Raw genomic sequence first — 19120 nt, 5'->3', positions numbered from 1 at the left:
GATATACATTGTATTACTGTGGCATATCTGATGGACTTCCAGTCAAATTGGACTACTGAAAGATGCTTTTGGTACTCCTGGCTACCTCTCAGGCACTTCCATAAACAAATATGACCAACACAAGTATTAATTAGATCCTACAGAGAAGGATTAAAGGGTCCTATTTTACAGTAACCTTATTTCTGTTTAATAGCAAAAGGATTAAAACAGTCTATATTCTAACATCGCAAATATGATTAACATCCCTGAATAAGAGAGGCAGAGAGCTGCCTCAGTATATGGGTCATACATTTGGCACATACAAATCGTTCAGTTTGTTATGCTAGTGGGCTTCCTCTAGCATGGTATTGTCAACCTTGAATGTCAGTGCAGTTTGCCCAGCATCTCACTCACACTCTTTGAGGTTTGCTTGTTGCTACCTGATAGCTTTAAAAGCAATAACTGCATGGACTGCTCCTGAGACCTACCGCTGACCTGAAGCATCCCTTCATCCACCTTTCATTGTCCACAGAAGAGCCAATGTAAAACACTGCTTCCTGTGTGTTGTGCAAAGGAGATCAACTTTCCTATTTTGTTAATATTTGAATAACGTTTTGTGTTGGTAAAATAAGTGTGCTGTAGGAAAGGGTATGAGTCTGTGACGATGCCCTTGTGACTATGCAGTTTTTATGTTGCAGCACGCATTATTTACTCGGTTACTAATTAAGGGCTGGGAAAGGCCTGGGGTGCACTGGAAATGGCTCACATCTGCTGGCAGGGGGATAGCTAGACAACAGGCTGCATTTTGATGGGATGAAGATGATGGAAAACAGGCAGCGACATGCAATGGTAGACAGGGCTTTCTGTGGGAAAGGAGCTTCAGCAAGGCTGCTTGTGGGCCATTTTCTTTTCTTTCTGTGTGGCAGCTGAAGGAAGGGAAACTTTGATTTTAAAAGAAATTTGGGGATTTCAGTGCATAGACTTTTCCCTTCAGATGCCATGCCTCTGTCAGCGAGAAGCAGACTATCAAGTGAAATTTCACTAAGAGATGTAATAGAAGCAAAGGTGTAGGAGGGTTGACATCTTTATCAAAACAGCAATTGCTTTTAGAGTGAAAGCATTTTATTTGGAAAGTGTAGGGTGTAAAACCATCAGGATGTCCTTGCCCTGATCAACATTCTCTGAAAGCTGTAACAGATTAGCAAATGTCCAATCTGATCTCACTGTTGCAGGGATGGGAGATGAAATGTTTAATGCTCTCCCACATTAAAAAAACCAAAAGCATCTCATTTTACATACAGAGCTAGTAAAATTAGTTTGATCCCCTATCTGCAGTCTGAAATGAAACAACCCAGTAAGACCCATGTCTGGTGAGGCTTCAGTCCTAAACAATTTAGCCCTTCAAATATTTGGGGCCTGTTTCCATCCCTGCTGACCTTCTTGGGGGTTCTCATGGTAGTGCCACCTTTCTCAGAAGTGTAGGGAATGGCAGCTCAGGAGGGATCTTTCTCTGTGGCAGTCCCTAAACTGTTTAACTCCCTCCCACAGGAGTGTGAACAGCCCCTTCATTGTACAGCTTTTGCCCTATGCTGAAGACACACCTCTTTGCCCTGGTCTTTGACAGTTAAGGCATTTCGTTTTGTTGAATGTATATTGTTCTGTTCCATTTAGAATGGTCTTGCTTGTTTTATAGCGCCAACAGTTTTATCTGTGTTTATAGTTGTATAATATATTGTTGTGGCCTGCCATGGGATGTTATGGTGAAGCGTGGATAAGAAATACTATAAATAAATAAATTAAATAAAATGACCAGTGCTTTTTTTCTAGGGGTGTGCAGGGGTATGCATACACCTAAGCATTTTGTGAATCTAAGTTTGGCCTCATTGAGGGGAAGTATTTCAATATGAGTAGGAAAATTAGAGTACCCCTGAACATTTTTTTTCCAGCACCAACTCAAACTCTTCAAATTTTCGTGTGTCAAGATTTTTGTAATGCAGTACTTACCTTTGACAGTTGCATTCTTTTTTTGCCTAATAGGGACTTTCATTTGGCCTGAAAGTTTTGAGTGGGCATTGTTGGAGCAGTCGCTTCCTGTTTTTTAAAATATAGATATACAATATTGCCAAGGAAACGCTAACTATGTTTGCAGCATGCTTTAATAACAAATCTAATGTAACTATTATTTGACCTCTTGTTGCTCAGGTTGAAGCAGCTGCTTCCATACTGTTAACTTCCTTTTGCTTTTCCAAGTTTAAAAATAGCACTGCTGTTCAACTAATTGATTAGAAACAAATTTCCATTATGTCTTTTTTAGTGTTTAGAACTCTTTAATGGAACAGTAGCAGGAAATCATTTTCTCACCAACACACTTACACAGTCTTAGCATTTTTTATAGCTGGGAGAAGACTCTGTTAGCCTTTCAGAAAGAAGACAATATTTTAAAATTGAAGCTTTGTGTGCCTGACTTTTCCTTTCCTCTTTCAAAACTTTAGGTCCATATCCTACTTACTCTTGGGTGTGGTAGTGTATAGACAGTTTCAAACCAGTTTGCTCAGCATATTTATTACTGCAGTGAGTGTATTTCCTTGTGCATATCCTTATGCATTTATATCTTTTTCTGCCTCTCTGAAAACAGAAGATGAGTCCAGTATGAATCATGCAATGAGCATACAGTCAGTATCGTACTACAACAGCTAGTGCTGGACAGTGTATAAGTTTGCAGTAAAAAGCAAGTTTCTAGTCCTCATGGTTGTAGAATGACTCTACGATTCTATGAAATAAGCTTGAAAAAATGTTGGTTATTCTGAGTCTATTAAGTCTTCTAGTGCTTAGGATTTTTTTTGCTCTGCATAGCTTCCTGTCCTTTTCCATGGAGCCATGACAGTGCGCCTACCCTCATTTACTTTCCATTATTATCTGATTTATTAGTACGAACAATTGAGAATGTGGTGTTTCAATTTATATAATTGTAAATTATATTTTGTTCAGTGACTAACTTTTAGTACCCGGATTGCTGATTTTCATAAATTGTGGTCATTTATTTTTAGGACTGGAATGTGCACATATATGCATATGCAAACAGATGATAGAAGAAATGCTTTCCCCTGAATAATAGATATGATGGCATCTGGGGATATGCACTTAACTACTGTTTTTCACAGAGAAAACTAAAGTTAGTGGGTTCCATCTTATATTTTAAAGACAGAATTACTTCCTGTTTTCTTGGCAGATTTTTCAAAGTTGAGGTAAATGCATTTGACAGGGAGGCCACAAATAGAATGAACAAGTTCAAAAACATTTCAGACAGTTGTTGAAGTTTTATAGAAAGGTGATGTGAGGGGGAGAATTTTGTTCCCTGTTGAAACTATTGTATTGCATGACATATGCAATCTAAGAACAGATGCTATCCCATCTATGTGCTTTCCCTTTCCTTTTTCCACTTTGTTAATTCTTTTTTAATTGAACATTTATACATTTAAAAACATTTATACTAATATTCATTTTTAATAGAGTTCTGCCTCTTCAGTTATAGAGCAGAATTCTTACATTAATATATATATGTTGACTGCAAGGGCTTTAGGTGCCCTTCAGAATGGTATTCTAACTAGGTGGTGTCCTACATAGTTCCTGCAAAGCCTTAAACGTTGACTGCAGGTCTAAGGTGTCCTATAAAGGAAAAAAGGAAACAACTTTTGTCTACTTCTTGTCTCTAGTGACTATATATTTTCCTATTTTAGACTGCAATGCTAACCGCACTTATCTGGGAGTAAACCTCATTGAATTCAATATAACTTTCTTCTTAGTAGATTTTAACACAGTTAAGATTGTGCTGTTTGTCTCTTGAAAGAGGTTTCAAGTTGAGCACTACCAACTTCCCATCAGTTCTGGGAAACTTAGACTTTACCCAAGCAGCTCAGCTGTTTTTCTTTCTCTCTGTCGTATTGCTACACATTTCCCACTCTTCTGTAGAGAACCAAAGCTGTATGAATGTTTAGCACAGAAGCTAAACATCAGGTTTGAGGCTTTCTGAGAACGCTTTGTGTAGGACTGAATTACTAGCAGAAAACTAGTTTCTTTGTAGAATATTATGATAAAGGATGCAAGTTTCATACTCTTTGCTTATTGTTGTAGAAAACACTGACTGGGCTAGATGATCTGCGTCAAGTGAAAGCTCTAGAGATGCATGTAGACACAAGAGAGAACAGCCTTGGAAACTTTGGTGAGAAAACATTTTATTCTGGCTCAGACCCTCTTAGCCTTTTATTAGAGCCCATTGTGCTGCAGCTGTGAAAAGGTAAATTCCATGCTCAGGACTATTAGGAAAGGAACTAAAAATATAACTGCTGTATCATAATGCCATTATACAAATCTATGGTGTAACCACGTTTGGAATGCTGTGAAAAGTTCTGGCTGCATCATCTCAAAAAGGGTATTGTAGAGCTGGGAAAAGTTCAAAAAAGTCAACTCAACATGATCAAGGGGATGGAGCAACTGTCCTATGAGAAGAGGGTATGACACATGGAGCTTTTCAGTTTAGAGTTAAAGGGAGTCATAAAATCATTCATGGTGTGGAGAAAGTCAATAGAGAAATCTTTTCTCTCTCTCATAATGTTAGAACTGATGGACATCCCAAACGAAAGCAAGTACTTCTTCACACACCAGATAATTAAATGCTGGCATTCTTTCCCACAAGAAGGAATGATGGCCACCAAGTGGTTAGCTTTAAAAGACGATTAGACAAATTCATGGAAGGAAAGGCTATCAGTGACAGTCTGCTACTGAATTTCTGTTGCTGGTAATCACTAGTGAGGAGCGTACGGTTGCACCTAGGTTCCGCTTGTGGGTTTCCCCACAGCCATCTGGTTGGTCACTGTGAGAATGTGATGCTGGACTAGATGAGCCATTGGCCTGATCCAGGAGGCTGTTCTTATGTCAATTGGAGCTAAAGAAAATCTCTTTAATACTAAAGAGGTAGAAAAGTTCCAAATGGAGCAGCTTTCTTTCTGGGGTTTTTCTTGAGGGAGGTGGCATTTATAAAGGTTTCATTTCTAAATATAGACATGATTTACATTCAAAGCAAGCTGAATGAGCTCTTATTTGAAAATACTGGTTGGTAAACTCATCCCTTATGCTACCAGGTTTCTTTATGGAAGAGCCACAAATCAAGTTACCCGTGGCACACCCTTATTTATTTGATTTTTGCCTCCTGGCAGGCACACTAAGTTGATTGTCTGTCTGAGGCTGCCTTCTTCTCTGGGTGAAGAAACAGTTTAATGAAAGAAAATGAACTTGAAGATTTCTGACAAAAAGAAAATAGTCTTCGTTAAATATGCATACGTAGGGGAAAGCATTTGGCATGCATCTGTTTCATGAAGCCTATTACTTACAGAACTGATTTATCCTGTAATAATTTGCTTTGTAATACTGATTATGACCTAGAAATGGGCTCATATAAACTATGCATAACAATAATCTACATTAGCAGCAGTAAGAAAATGCTTGTGCTACAAAAACTTTAAGACTTATTGAACGATTCAGAAACTGGACAATTAATTTGAATCTTATTTTCTACCTAACCGCATTGTAAGATCAAAATGGAGACTCCCCACCCCACTTGCATATGGGTAGAACAGAAAAGAATACAGAACACATGTACACCCAATAACATTTCACTCTTATTGCTTATCTTTGTTTTTGCAAGTGCTGGAGGGTGTTAATTAATTGAAAGATTTTTAATAGATCAAATGGTTTGACCAGATGTTGTGGCCCTAATAATTTGTAACATACAGAATAAGAAAAATCTTGTTTGAAAGTGTGAATGGTCACAACTATGAATTATATCTAGATAATACAGTGGGTGGTATTTAATTAAGTTTTACTTAGAGTAGGCCCACTGAAATTAATGCAGCTTAGTCATGTTCATTAAATCAGTGAGTCTGCTCTGAGTAACACTTAGCTAAATACCCAGTGCTTAAAAAACACACACAACAACTAAGGTTGTGTGGATAAATATGAAGAGAGGAGGAGATGGATAAGTCAGGAAACTTTGGCTGGATACAAGCAGCAGTCCTTGAGAGAGTGTTGAAAAGGCTTTGCTTCCTGTAATATATACACACACAAAATACAACATTCTGCAGAACCTGTTTGACCAGCGGTGAAAATGGGAAGAGTGTGCACATGACAAGCAACAATCCTTCTTTCAAATCTTCTTTAAATCTGAGAGGTGAGAGGGAAATAGTTCCCAGCAGAAACAGATGTAGGACACAGGGAGAGGTTCTCAAAGGTAACTTTTAAAATGTAAAGTTACTAGTGATGTAAAATATAATCTGACAGTATGTGATCTTTTAGTATGGATTCTTCATATGCCATTAGTCAGAGAAGATATGTTGCACCACAAGAATCAATCAGAAATTATGGTGAACAAATATATAAGCTGTACCATTAAAACAACTGCAGTTATGACATTATATGTCTAAGAGGATCACACACAGACTGCTTTTACCAAACTGCAAATTGTTCCTTTTCTTCCCTGTTCTTATAGGTGCTTATCTGCCTAATCTAAAACAACTGAAACTGAATAGCAGCATGCTTATGTCAGTGAGGTAAGGAGCTATAGTACACAAAGTAAAGTCCAGAGTACGCTTTCACTCTCTGTCCCCACCCCATAGCACCACCTCTCAATAATCCAGAGTGAGCTAGTTCTGAATCTGCTATATACAGGGAAAACTTTACTGTTGTTCTATTGCAGTAATAGGGAACTTGTGGCCCTCCATATGTTATTTGACTACAACTCCATTGACCAAGTTATTTTCATAGTGTTTAAGTGTGTTTTGCACTGCTTTGGAAATGAAAAATGTGAGGTTTCTACTTTTATTATTCTTTTACTGGATAAAGTGGAATGCTTTTGCAATCTTAAGAAATTTCTGTATCTCAAAAAATCACATGGAAAGAGCAAATATATCTCGATACCTTTTAGAAAGACATAAGCACTACTGATGATCTGTAAATAACAGAACCACACGTGGTTTTCCAAGTGACAGTAAGTCGTTCCACGCAATATTGTTATACGGTATGTGGTGGTGAATTGCAAAAGCACTACTGTGACCATATAACACAGCAAGCAGAGCTTATGGCTGAGTTTGGCAACAAGATAGTAGGCACAATTATACCAAGGGAGAAGGCCTGAAAACCTTCCTGTCAGAGAGTAATTGTGAGAAACACCAAATTTCCTTCTCCAGCCTGCAGGTTTGTGTGAAACCATATTTGGAACTCATTACAAAACCTTTTTGAACCTGTTACACTCTTTGCCCTCTCTTTTTAATGCCAAGACCAAAGTGACCTTATTTCTCCTATCTCAAGGGTGAGAGCCCACGCTTTTCCCATTGCAACTGCAGCAAAGTCACTCAATATTTGTGTGTTTATTTCTCAAATATCTAGAGGTTGGCCTACTTATTTTTGCGCGGTCAGTAGGGAGACTTCGTACACAAAATGTGATGAAAAGGTATTGCTTTAGGTCCTTGTTAATTTCCTACTTTACACTTATTTTATGAGGCTTTTACTCTATTGCTTCCATCCATCTCTCTCCAGCCAAGTAATATCAGATTTATGAAGTAATAATTGAGGGAGAAACATGGAACACTCTCTGAAGAGAGCAAGTTAAAAAACTATCTTTTACTCTTGCATGATGACATATGTTACTTATCTCCCTAATGATTCTGGCAAAAAGGACTATATTTCAAAGCTAATGGGGTATTCGTTCTAGTCTGGCTAACAGCCACCGTTTTTAATCTAATTGCTTCTGCTTTCTAATTTCAGGGATGAGTAAAAGGATATATGTAAAATCCTAGATAAATACTTTCTTAAAACGTAGGCTGTTCTATTAGATGCAGCATCCGTAGCTGTGCTTTCGGCATATGCAGTAATCCTCAACTATTAAGTGACCTGTCATTTTCAGAGTACTGTATCACAAAACCGCCTATTTGTTTTGAGTCACCTTTGCACTGCTTTATCAGTTAATGTACAGTGGCTGCCATTTGCCTGGAGGGCTAAGGTAGGAATGCCAATAAACATACAGTACAGAGGTGGAATTCAACATTGTAGTAGATGGATCCTTCTGACAATGCAACCATCTCTCCTTGCCAGACAGAATGATCTCTCCTCTCCCCACACACTGTTCTGAGGGTTCGCCTGACCTTCCTGAGCAAATTTGGGGAGTGAAGGGAGTCTTGTTGTCCTACCAGGACTCTACCAGGGAACATGGTAGAGGTGTGTATGATTATGAATTGTATGGAGAAACTGGAAAGAGATAAGTTTTTCTCATAATACTAGAATCCGGGACCATCCAGTAAAGCTGAATGTTGGAAGATTGAGGGCAGACCCCCCCAAAAGTAATTTGTCACAAGGCACATAATTCAACTGTGAATTCTGCTCTCAAAGACATAGTGATGGCCACCACCTTGGATGGCTTTATTATGTATCAAATTTCAAAATTATTTGACCTGTCTCTTTATGTAGAGCCCAGAGGTTGAAAACTATGTGAGGAGCCCACCCTTGCTGCAACATCTTGGTCCCAGAATCAGGCTGCAGTCCTATATCCACAAACATGGGAGTAATTCCCATTGAATCCAGTGGATTTTACTTTTGAGTAATGTAAAGAATTGTGCTGCTGGGACTTTTAGCAGGCAGATGGTTGGTTTTCATCAAACCTGGTAGTAAGGATTGTTCTCTTCTTTATGAAAACTCCCAGATCTTCATCATTTTCCTTTCCATTCAATGCAGGTGTGGGTAACCTTTGGCCTTCCAGACATTGCTGAACTACAACTCCCATCAGTCCCTGCAAGCATAACTAATGGTCAGGGAAGATGGAAGCTGTAGTTCAACAGCATCTGGAGGTCCAAAGGTTCTCCACACCTGATTTAATGTGGTGGATACTCGATATTATATTTTCCTCCTTCTTGCCCTCATTTTTGGTTGCGATATTTAGAAATATGGCTGTTTGCAGCAAACCAGAGATCTAATCTCAGTTTGCAAGCCTCCAGATTTCTATTCAGGAACCCAATACCACAAATGATGCTGTCTGTCTGAAAACAGATACGTACATATCTAACCAATTTGAAATGCACCTGCAACACGTTGCTCCCAGCGGTTATGTAGGTTCTAAGTGATTTAGTCAGAAATGAGAGAGGAACAATTATCATCAACCGTTGAGAAAACGCAAAGAATTGAATGTTGGGAGATAATAGTGTAATTAGGCAGCTGGCAGGAGAGTTGCCCATCCTTATCAGTCTCCATGGCAACAGTGGACCAAAGAGTCATCAGTTACAGCGAGGAGTAGAACATAATCTTCAGCAAGAAAGATGAGATCTATAAAGAGTTAGTTTTTCACTCTTGTCTGTCACTTATCTGTTTTCTAAGACAATTACCCTCCAATATCAGACTAAGAGAAAAGTGGCTTAAGGACAGTAAATTAATCTGCATTGCTTATTATCTCATTGGCAAATATACAATGAATTCAGAGCTTGAAACTTGAAACTTGCAGTTTATACAATGTATTTTCATAAGTTGGTCACAGTCTACAAATTATTATTTTATTTTGTTTATTTTCTAGAAAAATGATATACTGTATTATTCTTTTGTTAGAAATATTGCCAAAAGGATAAGTTTCAATTTAGGGCAAAGATACTTTTGAGACACAGGTATAGATTAACATTATAAAATGTATTCTTTAATGCTAAAAGGCCCATGTATGCAGCAAGCTTACCAAAAAAAATCTTTCATGCGTCTCAAGAACACACTACAACAGGAATCGAGGTAATGGTCATTAATATGTGAGTTAGGAGGGAGGTCTAAACAACTTATTAGGCATAGGAATATTAATAACTATTAAACAATATGATCAAAAGTGCCTACTTGTACAGAGGCTGCAAACTAGAAATACTAAGTTGTACTGAAGGAGTTCCCATGGAACATGTTTAGATATGGGCTATCTTTTCACATTGGAAGTACTGTACCTGCTAGTATGTACCGCCCTGTGTTTTTTTAGATTTTGCAGAATCAGTCTTTTATTTTAGTGCTGTACAAGTTTATCTTCCCTTCTCTTTATTCATGTTTTTAAAGGGTAATAAATGTAAACATAGCTCTTGTAATTATCTTGCATTGTAAACTATACTGGCATGGACTCAAGAGAAGTGCTGGCAGAAACGGATTGGCAAAAAGTGACTTTTCCACCCCCTGGCACCACAGACTTTCTCATTCTCTAGCACGGCTCAGCCAGTTGTTTTCCCTGCCTTCTAATTTCTTTATTCCACACCCTCCATTTGAGCAGAAACTGGGCATGTGCAGAAACTGCCAGCAGAGGGTCATGGAGGCCATTGTTTACATCCCTTAGTATAGTTTGGAAGCTGTACTAAGTGAAACTATTATTATTATTATTATTATTACTATTACTATTACTATTACTACTACAAAAGGAAATCAAACAAGTCAGCCATAAAAATGGAGTGATATCAACTATTCTCCATTTATTATTGCAAACCTTCAATTCCAAATATAAGAATATAAATACATACATACATATAAATATGTATGTATATGTAGTCAAAGTTGATAAACAGAAGAACACAAACACATATTGCTAGTGGAAAAGAAGTCTATTAGAAAAATAGGAAATTTTGAAGCATGGATCTGTACAAATTAAATGGAATTTTCTGCTGTGGTAGTGCTTGTTCAGATTTATGCTTTTGCGCTCATCAGTGTTAAAACAAAACAGAAAATTAGTACTAGTTACAGGTAGGTAGCCGTGTTGGTCTGTTGTAGTCGAAACAAAATAAAATAAATAACATAAAATAAAAACATAAAAAATTCCTTCTAGTAGCAACTAAGTTAGAGACCAACTAAGTTAGTTATTGGTGTGGTCTCTAAAGTGCTACTGGAAAGATTTTTTTAATTTTATTTTATTTAGAAAATTAGTAGACATTTGAGGAGCCACAGGAGATAAGTGCCAGAGCTGCAAGAAATGAAAAGTTAAAAGGGGAAGTAGAGGGTGTGGAAAGGTGGTTAGTAGAACCAAGAACTGACCCAGCTATATAAAACCAATGCAATCTGCCCGCTCCCTGGAGTGGAGTGATTTTGTTCTGGATGTTTCACCACTTATTGAAGTATTTCTAGATTGAGGTAGTTCAGATTCAGATGGGGAAATAAGCATAGTTGCAGCTGATTGAAGGTAATGTCATGTGGATGACTCTTGATTTAATGAGAGAAGACAGGCAGAGTCCAATCCACGCTAAAGCCAAATGCGGCCAAGCCCTGAATTTCCACAAGTTCTCCCATAGAGATCCTGAGAAAGTACCAGAACATTCACATCAAATGGAGACCTCTTGCACCTATTCTCTGATCTCATCCTGCTCACTGCTCCATTTAGGAGGGCCAGGCTGCTGGGCTCTTGGAGGGGTAGAAGACGTCAGCTTAAAAGTACTGGGGCAGCATGCCAAAGGTGCTTGTGGCAACATGCCAAGGGAGGGAGGGTTATACTGGAATCCTACAAGGAGCCCTTTTACACCCTTCTCCACTACATGGCGGAGGGACGCGGGTGGCGCTGTGGGTAAAACCTCAGCGCCTAGGGCTTGCCGATCGCATGGTCGGCGGTTTGAATCCCCGCAGCGGGGTGAGCTCCCATCTTTCGGTCCCAGCTCCTGCCCACCTAGCAGTTCGAAAGCACTCTTAAGTGCAAGTAGATAAATAGGTACCGCTTACTGGCGGGAAGGTAAACGGCGTTTCCGTGTGCTGCGCTGGTGCTGGCTCGCCAGAGTAGCTTCGTCACGCTGGCCACGTGACCCGGAAGTGTCTCCGGACAGCGCTGGCCCCCGGCCTCTTAAGTGAGATGGGCGCACAACCCTAGAGTCGGACACGACTGGCCCGTACAGGCAGGGGTACCTTTACCTTTACCACTACATGACAAAAGCAGAATTGCAACCACAAAGTTTAATCTGTATTTGAAAAAGACACATTTTTGAGACCTTCAAGTTAGCTCAGTTGGTTAGAGCGTGGTGCTGATAACACCAAGGTTGCAGGTTTGATTCCCATATGGGACAGCTGCATATTCCTGCATTGCTGGGATTGGACTAGATGATCCTCAGGGTCGTTTCCAACTCTACAACTCTATGATTCTAAGTGATTGGCAGCAATTCCTATTAGTTTCAGGGGGTTGCTGGTGTGCTTTGAGGCTGGGCTACCACTTTTTATTTTATTTCAGGATCTTTGACATGACATCTGGAATTACTTTAGGTTTAAACTGGTGAAGCCAAAGGGAGCCTTCTTCTGGTATCTATCCAATAAGTTTTTGGCTCAAATGAACCTATTCCCAATAGTTTTGAATAAAGAATTTATTGAGTAAATTGTGGTTCTCTCAAAATGCCACTTTGTGCCAAACCACACTGGCTTTCTCCCTTGTTTTCAAGAAGTGTCCTCAACTCAAAGAATTGGATGTCATGAATGTGTACTATGGAAGGATGTGTGTAAAAACGGATTTTGCAATGCATAATGAAATGTTGAGTTCTGGAAAATCATTAGTGATCAATTTTACTTTACTAATCCTTTTAGACAACAATCCTAGCTACACTTATCAGGGAGAAAGCTCAAGTGAACACAGTGGAAATGATTTCTAAGTAAACATGCATAGAATTCTGTTGTTAGTCACTTTTATGCTTCTATGACTTCATCTCCAAAGACTCCTTCATTGCTTGGAGAAAACACTCAGTTTAAAGCTTTTGGGTTCACTTTCAAATACTGCAGTGCAAAATTATCCAAGCCAAGCTCTCAGGTATGAATTAATTCAAGTTAGTTTTGGATTGTTGAACACCCAACTTAGTGGGCAGTTACTTTGGGATCGCAGACACTTTCCTTTTAATCAATTAATGTATATGTGACCTTATTATAGCATTTATCTCTGGCACTTAGTTTGAAAATTAATAGGGCAGAATATTTTTTTGACACATGGGGAATCAGAGCAGAACTGAAAAAGGATACACTAGGGGAAGCCAAATCGGTGCATCCAGATGTTCCACTCCAGCTACCACCAGCCCCAGTCAGCATGGTCAATGATTAGGAATGAATGGAGCTGTTGTCATCTGGAGAGCACCACATTGGCTATCCCAGGCTGTATCTCTCTTTATATCCTGTATCTCTCTTTGTGGGATGCGGGTGGCGCTGTGGGTAAAACCTCAGCGCCTAGGGCTTGCCGATCGCATGGTCGGTGGTTCGAATCCCCGCGGCGGGGTGAGCTCCCGTCTTCGGTCCCAGCTCCTGCCCACCTAGCAGTTCGAAAGCACCCCTAAGTGCAAGTAAATAAATAGGTACCGCTTTCTAGCGGGAAGGTAAACGGCGTTTCCGTGTGCTGCTCTGGTGCCGGCTCGCCAGAGCAGCGATGTCACACTGGCCCCGTGACCCGGAAGTGTCTGCGGATGGCGCCAGCTCCCGGCCTCTAGAGTGAGATGAGCGCACAACCCTAGAGTCTGTCAAGACTGGCCCGTACGGGCAGGGGTACCTTTACCTTTACCTTTATGTGGTTTTGCATGTGTGTGATGGGTATATGTATGAATTCATATCTCTGAAAAAATCGGGGGGGGGGGGGTGTATGATGGGTCTGCCTACTCCAGCCTCATTGCCTGGGGCCCAGTGACACCAATACATGTTCCAATCCAAGCAGAGCTTCTTTCCAGCTGGGTTACTCTAATACTGGTCCATACCGCCCACTAGTGGGCGTTTCAGGATTCTAGGTGGGCGGTAGAGGGTTCTACGGCACAAGTTGAATCCTCCTTCCATTGAGCACTGGTGGGCGGTAAGGAAAGATGCATTAGTGGGTGGTAGGTATAAAAAGGTTGACTACCCCTGCTCTAATATCTTCTCTCTCCAGCTGCCAATGAAGAAACAATGTAAGTGTATGCTGTCATCAGCTTTTGAACCTGAGCAGAATAAACCGCAACCTCAGAAATCCCTGAGACAGAAGCTGAAATGTGCTTTCTGTAAATCTCCTGTTTTTTATTTATCCAACTAGATTTATATACCACTTAATTAACAAAAAATCTGTCTTTGAAAACAACTATACATAAAATTGATCAAAATATAGATAAATTTAGCAATTTAAAAATAAATATACATAATAAAATTACATGTTACATTACTCATATGAGCTTCTGAATATAAGAGTGCTACTGTGAAACATAATGGGTGAATTTGACCCTCAATCCAAATCTCTATTGCTTTGCCAAAGATGAAAAATGCTAAAATGAACTGAATACATAACCCTTGGAACTTACAGTGTCAACTTTCCTTAAGGGACCTTGGAACAGCGTTGTCTAATCTTCAAGTCCTCTGGATGGCTCGCTGTGGGCTTCCAGATTTAGATGGTATCTCTTCCTGCTGCTCTTTGAAGGTAGGACAGATTTGAAATATTTCTTCATTTGCCCTGTTTACTTAATGTTCAGCTTCTTTTTATGAGGCATTTATGAGGCAGAGAACCTTAAGTTCCTGTCCATTTTCTTTCTTTAACTGATGCTGGAGCCTTTTAAAAATTAAGTTTAGGTCTGATAAAAATCAGTGCCATTCCTTGTACTTAAAAGGTACTTCCATCATAATTTATCATGTATTGTGCTTGGCAATTCTGGGTCTTGAGGGGGTCTAAAGTTCAGTATTGTGCCATATCTCAAACTGCAAGCCATGGGTTCATTGTCATTACTTAATGTGCAGTGGTTAAAACTTCATGTTGATAAGGTCCCTTTGGTTTCCTTTAGGAACTCTACATAGCATATAACAATATTGCTGACTTAAGTCAACTTAGCCTGTTGGAGCACCTTGAGATTCTCGACCTAGAAGGAAACAACGTGGAGGACCTCAGTCAGATTCAGTATCTGGGGCTCTGTGATACTCTGTCTACCCTTACAGTGGAAGGAAATCTTATTTGCTTGAAGCCAAGCCCACAATCTCCAGAGGTAACTTGGCTTGCTTTTAGATTTCGTTTAAAAACGTGCATCTGTGTTTTAATCTGATTACGAGAAGATACTGCTTAGCACAGCATAGTTTGCCATGTGAATGCTTACCGAGGGAGGCAAATGCTACCCACTCCAAGTGAATAGCTAAGTAGCTGTTGTCTCTAGGAACATCACCTCGTGCTCGGCCAGAGAGGGTTTTTACAATCAAGCGGTCTATAAATTTTATGAAATAAATAAATAAATGACAACTAACTTAAGCACCCCCAAGCACTGGTTGAGCACTGTGCAACCCAAAGCGTATTTGAAGGGAGTTCTGCTTAAATCAGTGGGATGTGTTTATATGAAGATGTTTCAGAAAAGAAAGAAATAATAATGGCTGCCTGGTTTGTACATTAAGAATGGCCACAGCTTTCTGAAACACCCTTGTTGGTGGCTGCAGTTCAGAACCTATCCTCCATGTCAGTTTTGTTCATTTCCAGTACAGGAATCCCTCTTGCAGGCCACTCTTGGAATTCTCAAGAGATTCAAAGCCAATTTGTTGTGTAATGGGGGTCTACTGTGTAAGTAAGATCCTTGGGGCGTACACGGCAAAAATGTTTTCCCCTGGTACATGGGCAGTCTTGTATTGATTGCGCTTGTGGCAATTTAAGATCAGCAGCCAAAATCCTAGACACATGCCTACCACAACAGAGGGGGCTTTTTCAGCAGTAGGGAACATGCTAACACCTGGAATATTGCACATGCCCCATCAACAAAGGCCTTTAGAGGAGCCCCAAAGACTTATTTATTCTCAGCCACATTTGCTTAAATAAGATTTATTGGCCTGCCAAGTTGAATTGGTTTCAGCTATAATTATTTATTGGCGTTCAGTATTGTTGGTGGGTTTTTAAAATAATAATAATAATAATTGAAACCACTGCTAAAACAAAACTTTCCCCCTCTGTTTTAGCAGCGCTTTCTATGAAAACCTCCTTGCGCTGTTGAAACAAGGTATGCTCCCACCACTCATAAATGGATTGGGAACATGTCTTCCCCATCAAAAAGCAACCAGCAGCTCTCTTTATGCGCATGGTTGTTCCTTTATAGCCACACGGGTACCTGTCCTACACCTTATACCCCATATGATGCCTGGTGAGGGTCAGATAGATGTGGTTTACAAGGAACAGCCTCGTAGTCCGGATTAGACCTGCAAGCTGGAGATTCCCCTCTTTGCACTGTTGCAGCTAAGGCCATGCGTCATATTTGCATACCACCTTCAAATGTAGAAATAATACAAATATATCTTCTAGACTTCATCCAAACAAGGGTAGCTGGTCTGGCCCTTTCTATGTAAAATAAAAATAAAATTACATACGGTATACTGATTCGGCTAAATTTACAGCTCTCTCTACAGGCTGTCTGTTTGCTCAGTGTAATTTGATTTCCAGATGAGCTCATCTCTTCCAGACATTAAAACCCAAAGCAACAATCTAATGATGAATGTGGTGGTCTCTATCACAGCTGTTTCAATAGCACTCTGTGTCCATATATGTGTGTGTGTACATGTAATGTGATGCACCCCTCAACCCTGATAGCATTACAGACTTGTAGACTGGAAAACCTATAGCTTCCATATAACAGAAAGCAAATGCACTACGTAAAAAGATGATTTTTTTCTTCTGTACTAGGTATTTACCCTATTGTGGGAAAGAATATAGGCCGAAAGTTCATCAGCCAGTCTTAACTTTATACAGATGGAGTAGCAGTTTGTAGTTCATTGAAAGTGGGGAAAATATTCCAGGTGCATATATTTACCACTACTGCTACTTTGCTTCAGTTCTCTTGTAGCACTATACAAAATCTAGGGGTGATGCACCCTCCCAGAATCATGCAATCTAAAGGCTGCTCCAGAAGATGCAGTTTTAATGCATGTGTCGAAAGCCATCTGTTAGTAACCAGCAACTGTGGCCTGGGGGCTTAGTCCAGTCCCTAGGGGCTTCCCATCTGGTCCTAGCATAGCGCCTGATCTCAAGGATGCCTCATAATGCAGCTTGTCATTTCTCCTACACAAGATGAGTCATAAGCAAAGAACTCTGACCTCCTCCTCTCCAGCATGTGCAGCAGAGGAGGCTTGGGGGAGTCCTCCCTTTATGGACCCCAGCTGCTCCCTCTTTGCTTGGCCATGGCTGAGTCACAGGAGGCAGTAGGTGAGGTGCATAAAGGGGGGGACATTAAGAAAAGCCTCTCTGGCTGATCACACTTTGCCTTGCCTTAAGTTTGTGTAGGAATCGGTTAGTAGGAAGAAAGTAGATGTAGCCCAGTAGTTGCTGACCAGGTTCTAGTTTCCTATATCTTAAAGTGCAAAAGAAAAAGGTCATAGAGGAGGTAGAGGAAGCTTCTGTAGTCTAGATCTAGAGTGTGTGTAGTTCAGGTCTGCAGGATCTACTTTGCTTTTTTACTAGAACCCCGAGAACCACAGACAGCCATACACTTAAAATTAAGGAACAAAGGTGCTTCTGAACATGTGCTCAGCCCTGGATTTTCTTCAGCACCAGAACTAACCAAAATTAGTCCTGTCACACAGCATCCCACTTCTAGTTTTTCCTGTAATGTTTCTTCTTTTCAGCAGACCAATTGTAAGGCCCATCTAGATGCAAAGTGATGGAGAAAAGGGATTTTACACTCTTGTCTCCACACCACAGTTCTAGTCTGAATCAAGCTCTCTGCGCCTGCTAGTTTGGCCTAGATAAACTAGGGATAGTTTTAAAAAGGGGGGGAGGGGGAAGTTAGAAACTCTTGCAAATCTACTGTAAATCATCCAGGACTCTACCAATAGATTACAGTCTACATTCTACCCATCCCTGGACTAGATGAGCTAGTGGACTTTGTTTCATAGTGTCTTTATGTGGTTCCTGCCCACTTTTCAGATTTCTCTCCCTTGTCAAAATGTGTTTGAAATGACTACACTGAGAAATTTCTGCTTTGGGTTTTCCCCCCTCAGGTCCCAGACTACAACTACAGAGCTGAGGTGAAAAAACTCATCCCTCATTTAAAGTATTTGGATGAAATACCAGCAGACCAAACTGATCTTCCTTTCCCATGCAAGATGAACAAGGACTGGCTACTTGTCAAGGAATCCATCAAAGACGGAAGTCTAGTTGAAGAGGCATCTTGTTCAGGCAAGCCAAATTATTTCCCAAGGATCCATTTTTGCTGGGGACAAGGTTTCAGGGGAAGATAATGTGTACATACATAGATCCATGCACACTCTCTTGTACGCACCAGAGCCAGGCCTGGTTATCAGGGATAAGAATGGGCAGTAGCTTTTGCAAGAGTGTAAGGGTAGAGTTAGATGTGATAGCAGCAAAAGTGTGTCTTCACACTGAACACTCTAAACAGCTGTAAGACAGAGAGAGATAGGTGTGGGTCCTCTTGTGTGGTAGGTGGGAAAGGAGCTTCAAAGCCCTCCACGTCCTGCTCCCCACCCCCTTGGCTCTCACACTGTTTTTCTTCTCAAGATTTGCTAGGGGAAAGGTGGCTAGATATAGTGAAACAAGCAGCAGGCAGTGAAAGGATTCAGAAGCCTCCCACTGGCTGCTTCGCCATGTTTGAAATTGTCCACCTCACCTTACCAGCAGCAGACAGCATTTGAAAACTTTGGTCTGTCACTGTTGACATCAAGGTTCAGCTGAATACTACCCTGAGGGAGATATTATTATTAATAATAATAATAATAATAATAATAATAATAATAATAATAATAATATCCCGCCCACCTGGCTGGGCTTCCCCAGCCACTCTGGGCGGCTTCCAACAAAATACTAAAATACAGTAATCCATCAAACATTAAAAGCTTCCCTAAACAGGGCTGCCTTCAGATGTCTTCTAAAAGTCTGGTAGTTGTTGTTCTCTTTGACATCTGGTAGGAGGGCATTCCACTTGGTCCATTTGGTCCAGAACAGGAACAATGAACTAATACTGCCTTCTTGATGAAGTTTTGAAGCTTATTGATTATACTGCTTGCAGTGAAATTCATTTCCCAGGACAAAACAAAAGAAATTCCTTCCAGTAGCACCTTAAAGACCAACTAAGTTAGTTCTTGGTATGAGCTTTCGTGTGCATGCACACTTCTTCAGATACCATTTCCCAGGAGTTAGACATCCTGAAAATTATGGATT

General features: G+C 40.2%; 1 protein-coding gene across 5 annotated transcripts in view; it reads left to right on the top strand.

Annotated features, from left to right (window-relative positions):
- Positions 1–19120, top strand: part of LRRC56 (leucine rich repeat containing 56) — a 38607-nt gene that overhangs the window by 8370 nt on the left and 11117 nt on the right. For 4 of the 5 annotated variants that reach the window (XM_028735568.2, XM_028735559.2, XM_028735575.2 and 1 more), the window contains exons 4-8: positions 4111–4198; positions 6521–6581; positions 14311–14407; positions 14766–14963; positions 17944–18121. In XM_028735568.2, coding sequence (XP_028591401.2) covers positions 4111–4198; positions 6521–6581; positions 14311–14407; positions 14766–14963; positions 17944–18121 — 622 coding nt within the window. The remainder of the gene's footprint in view (positions 1–4110; positions 4199–6520; positions 6582–14310; positions 14408–14765; positions 14964–17943; positions 18122–19120) is intronic. The other variant, XM_028735591.2, reaches the window with a different exon arrangement.

This window comes from Podarcis muralis, chromosome 1 (assembly GCF_964188315.1).
Source record: "Podarcis muralis chromosome 1, rPodMur119.hap1.1, whole genome shotgun sequence".
NCBI classification, from domain to species: Eukaryota; Metazoa; Chordata; class Lepidosauria; order Squamata; family Lacertidae; genus Podarcis; species Podarcis muralis.
This window is presented reverse-complemented; position numbering and strand designations above follow the sequence as displayed.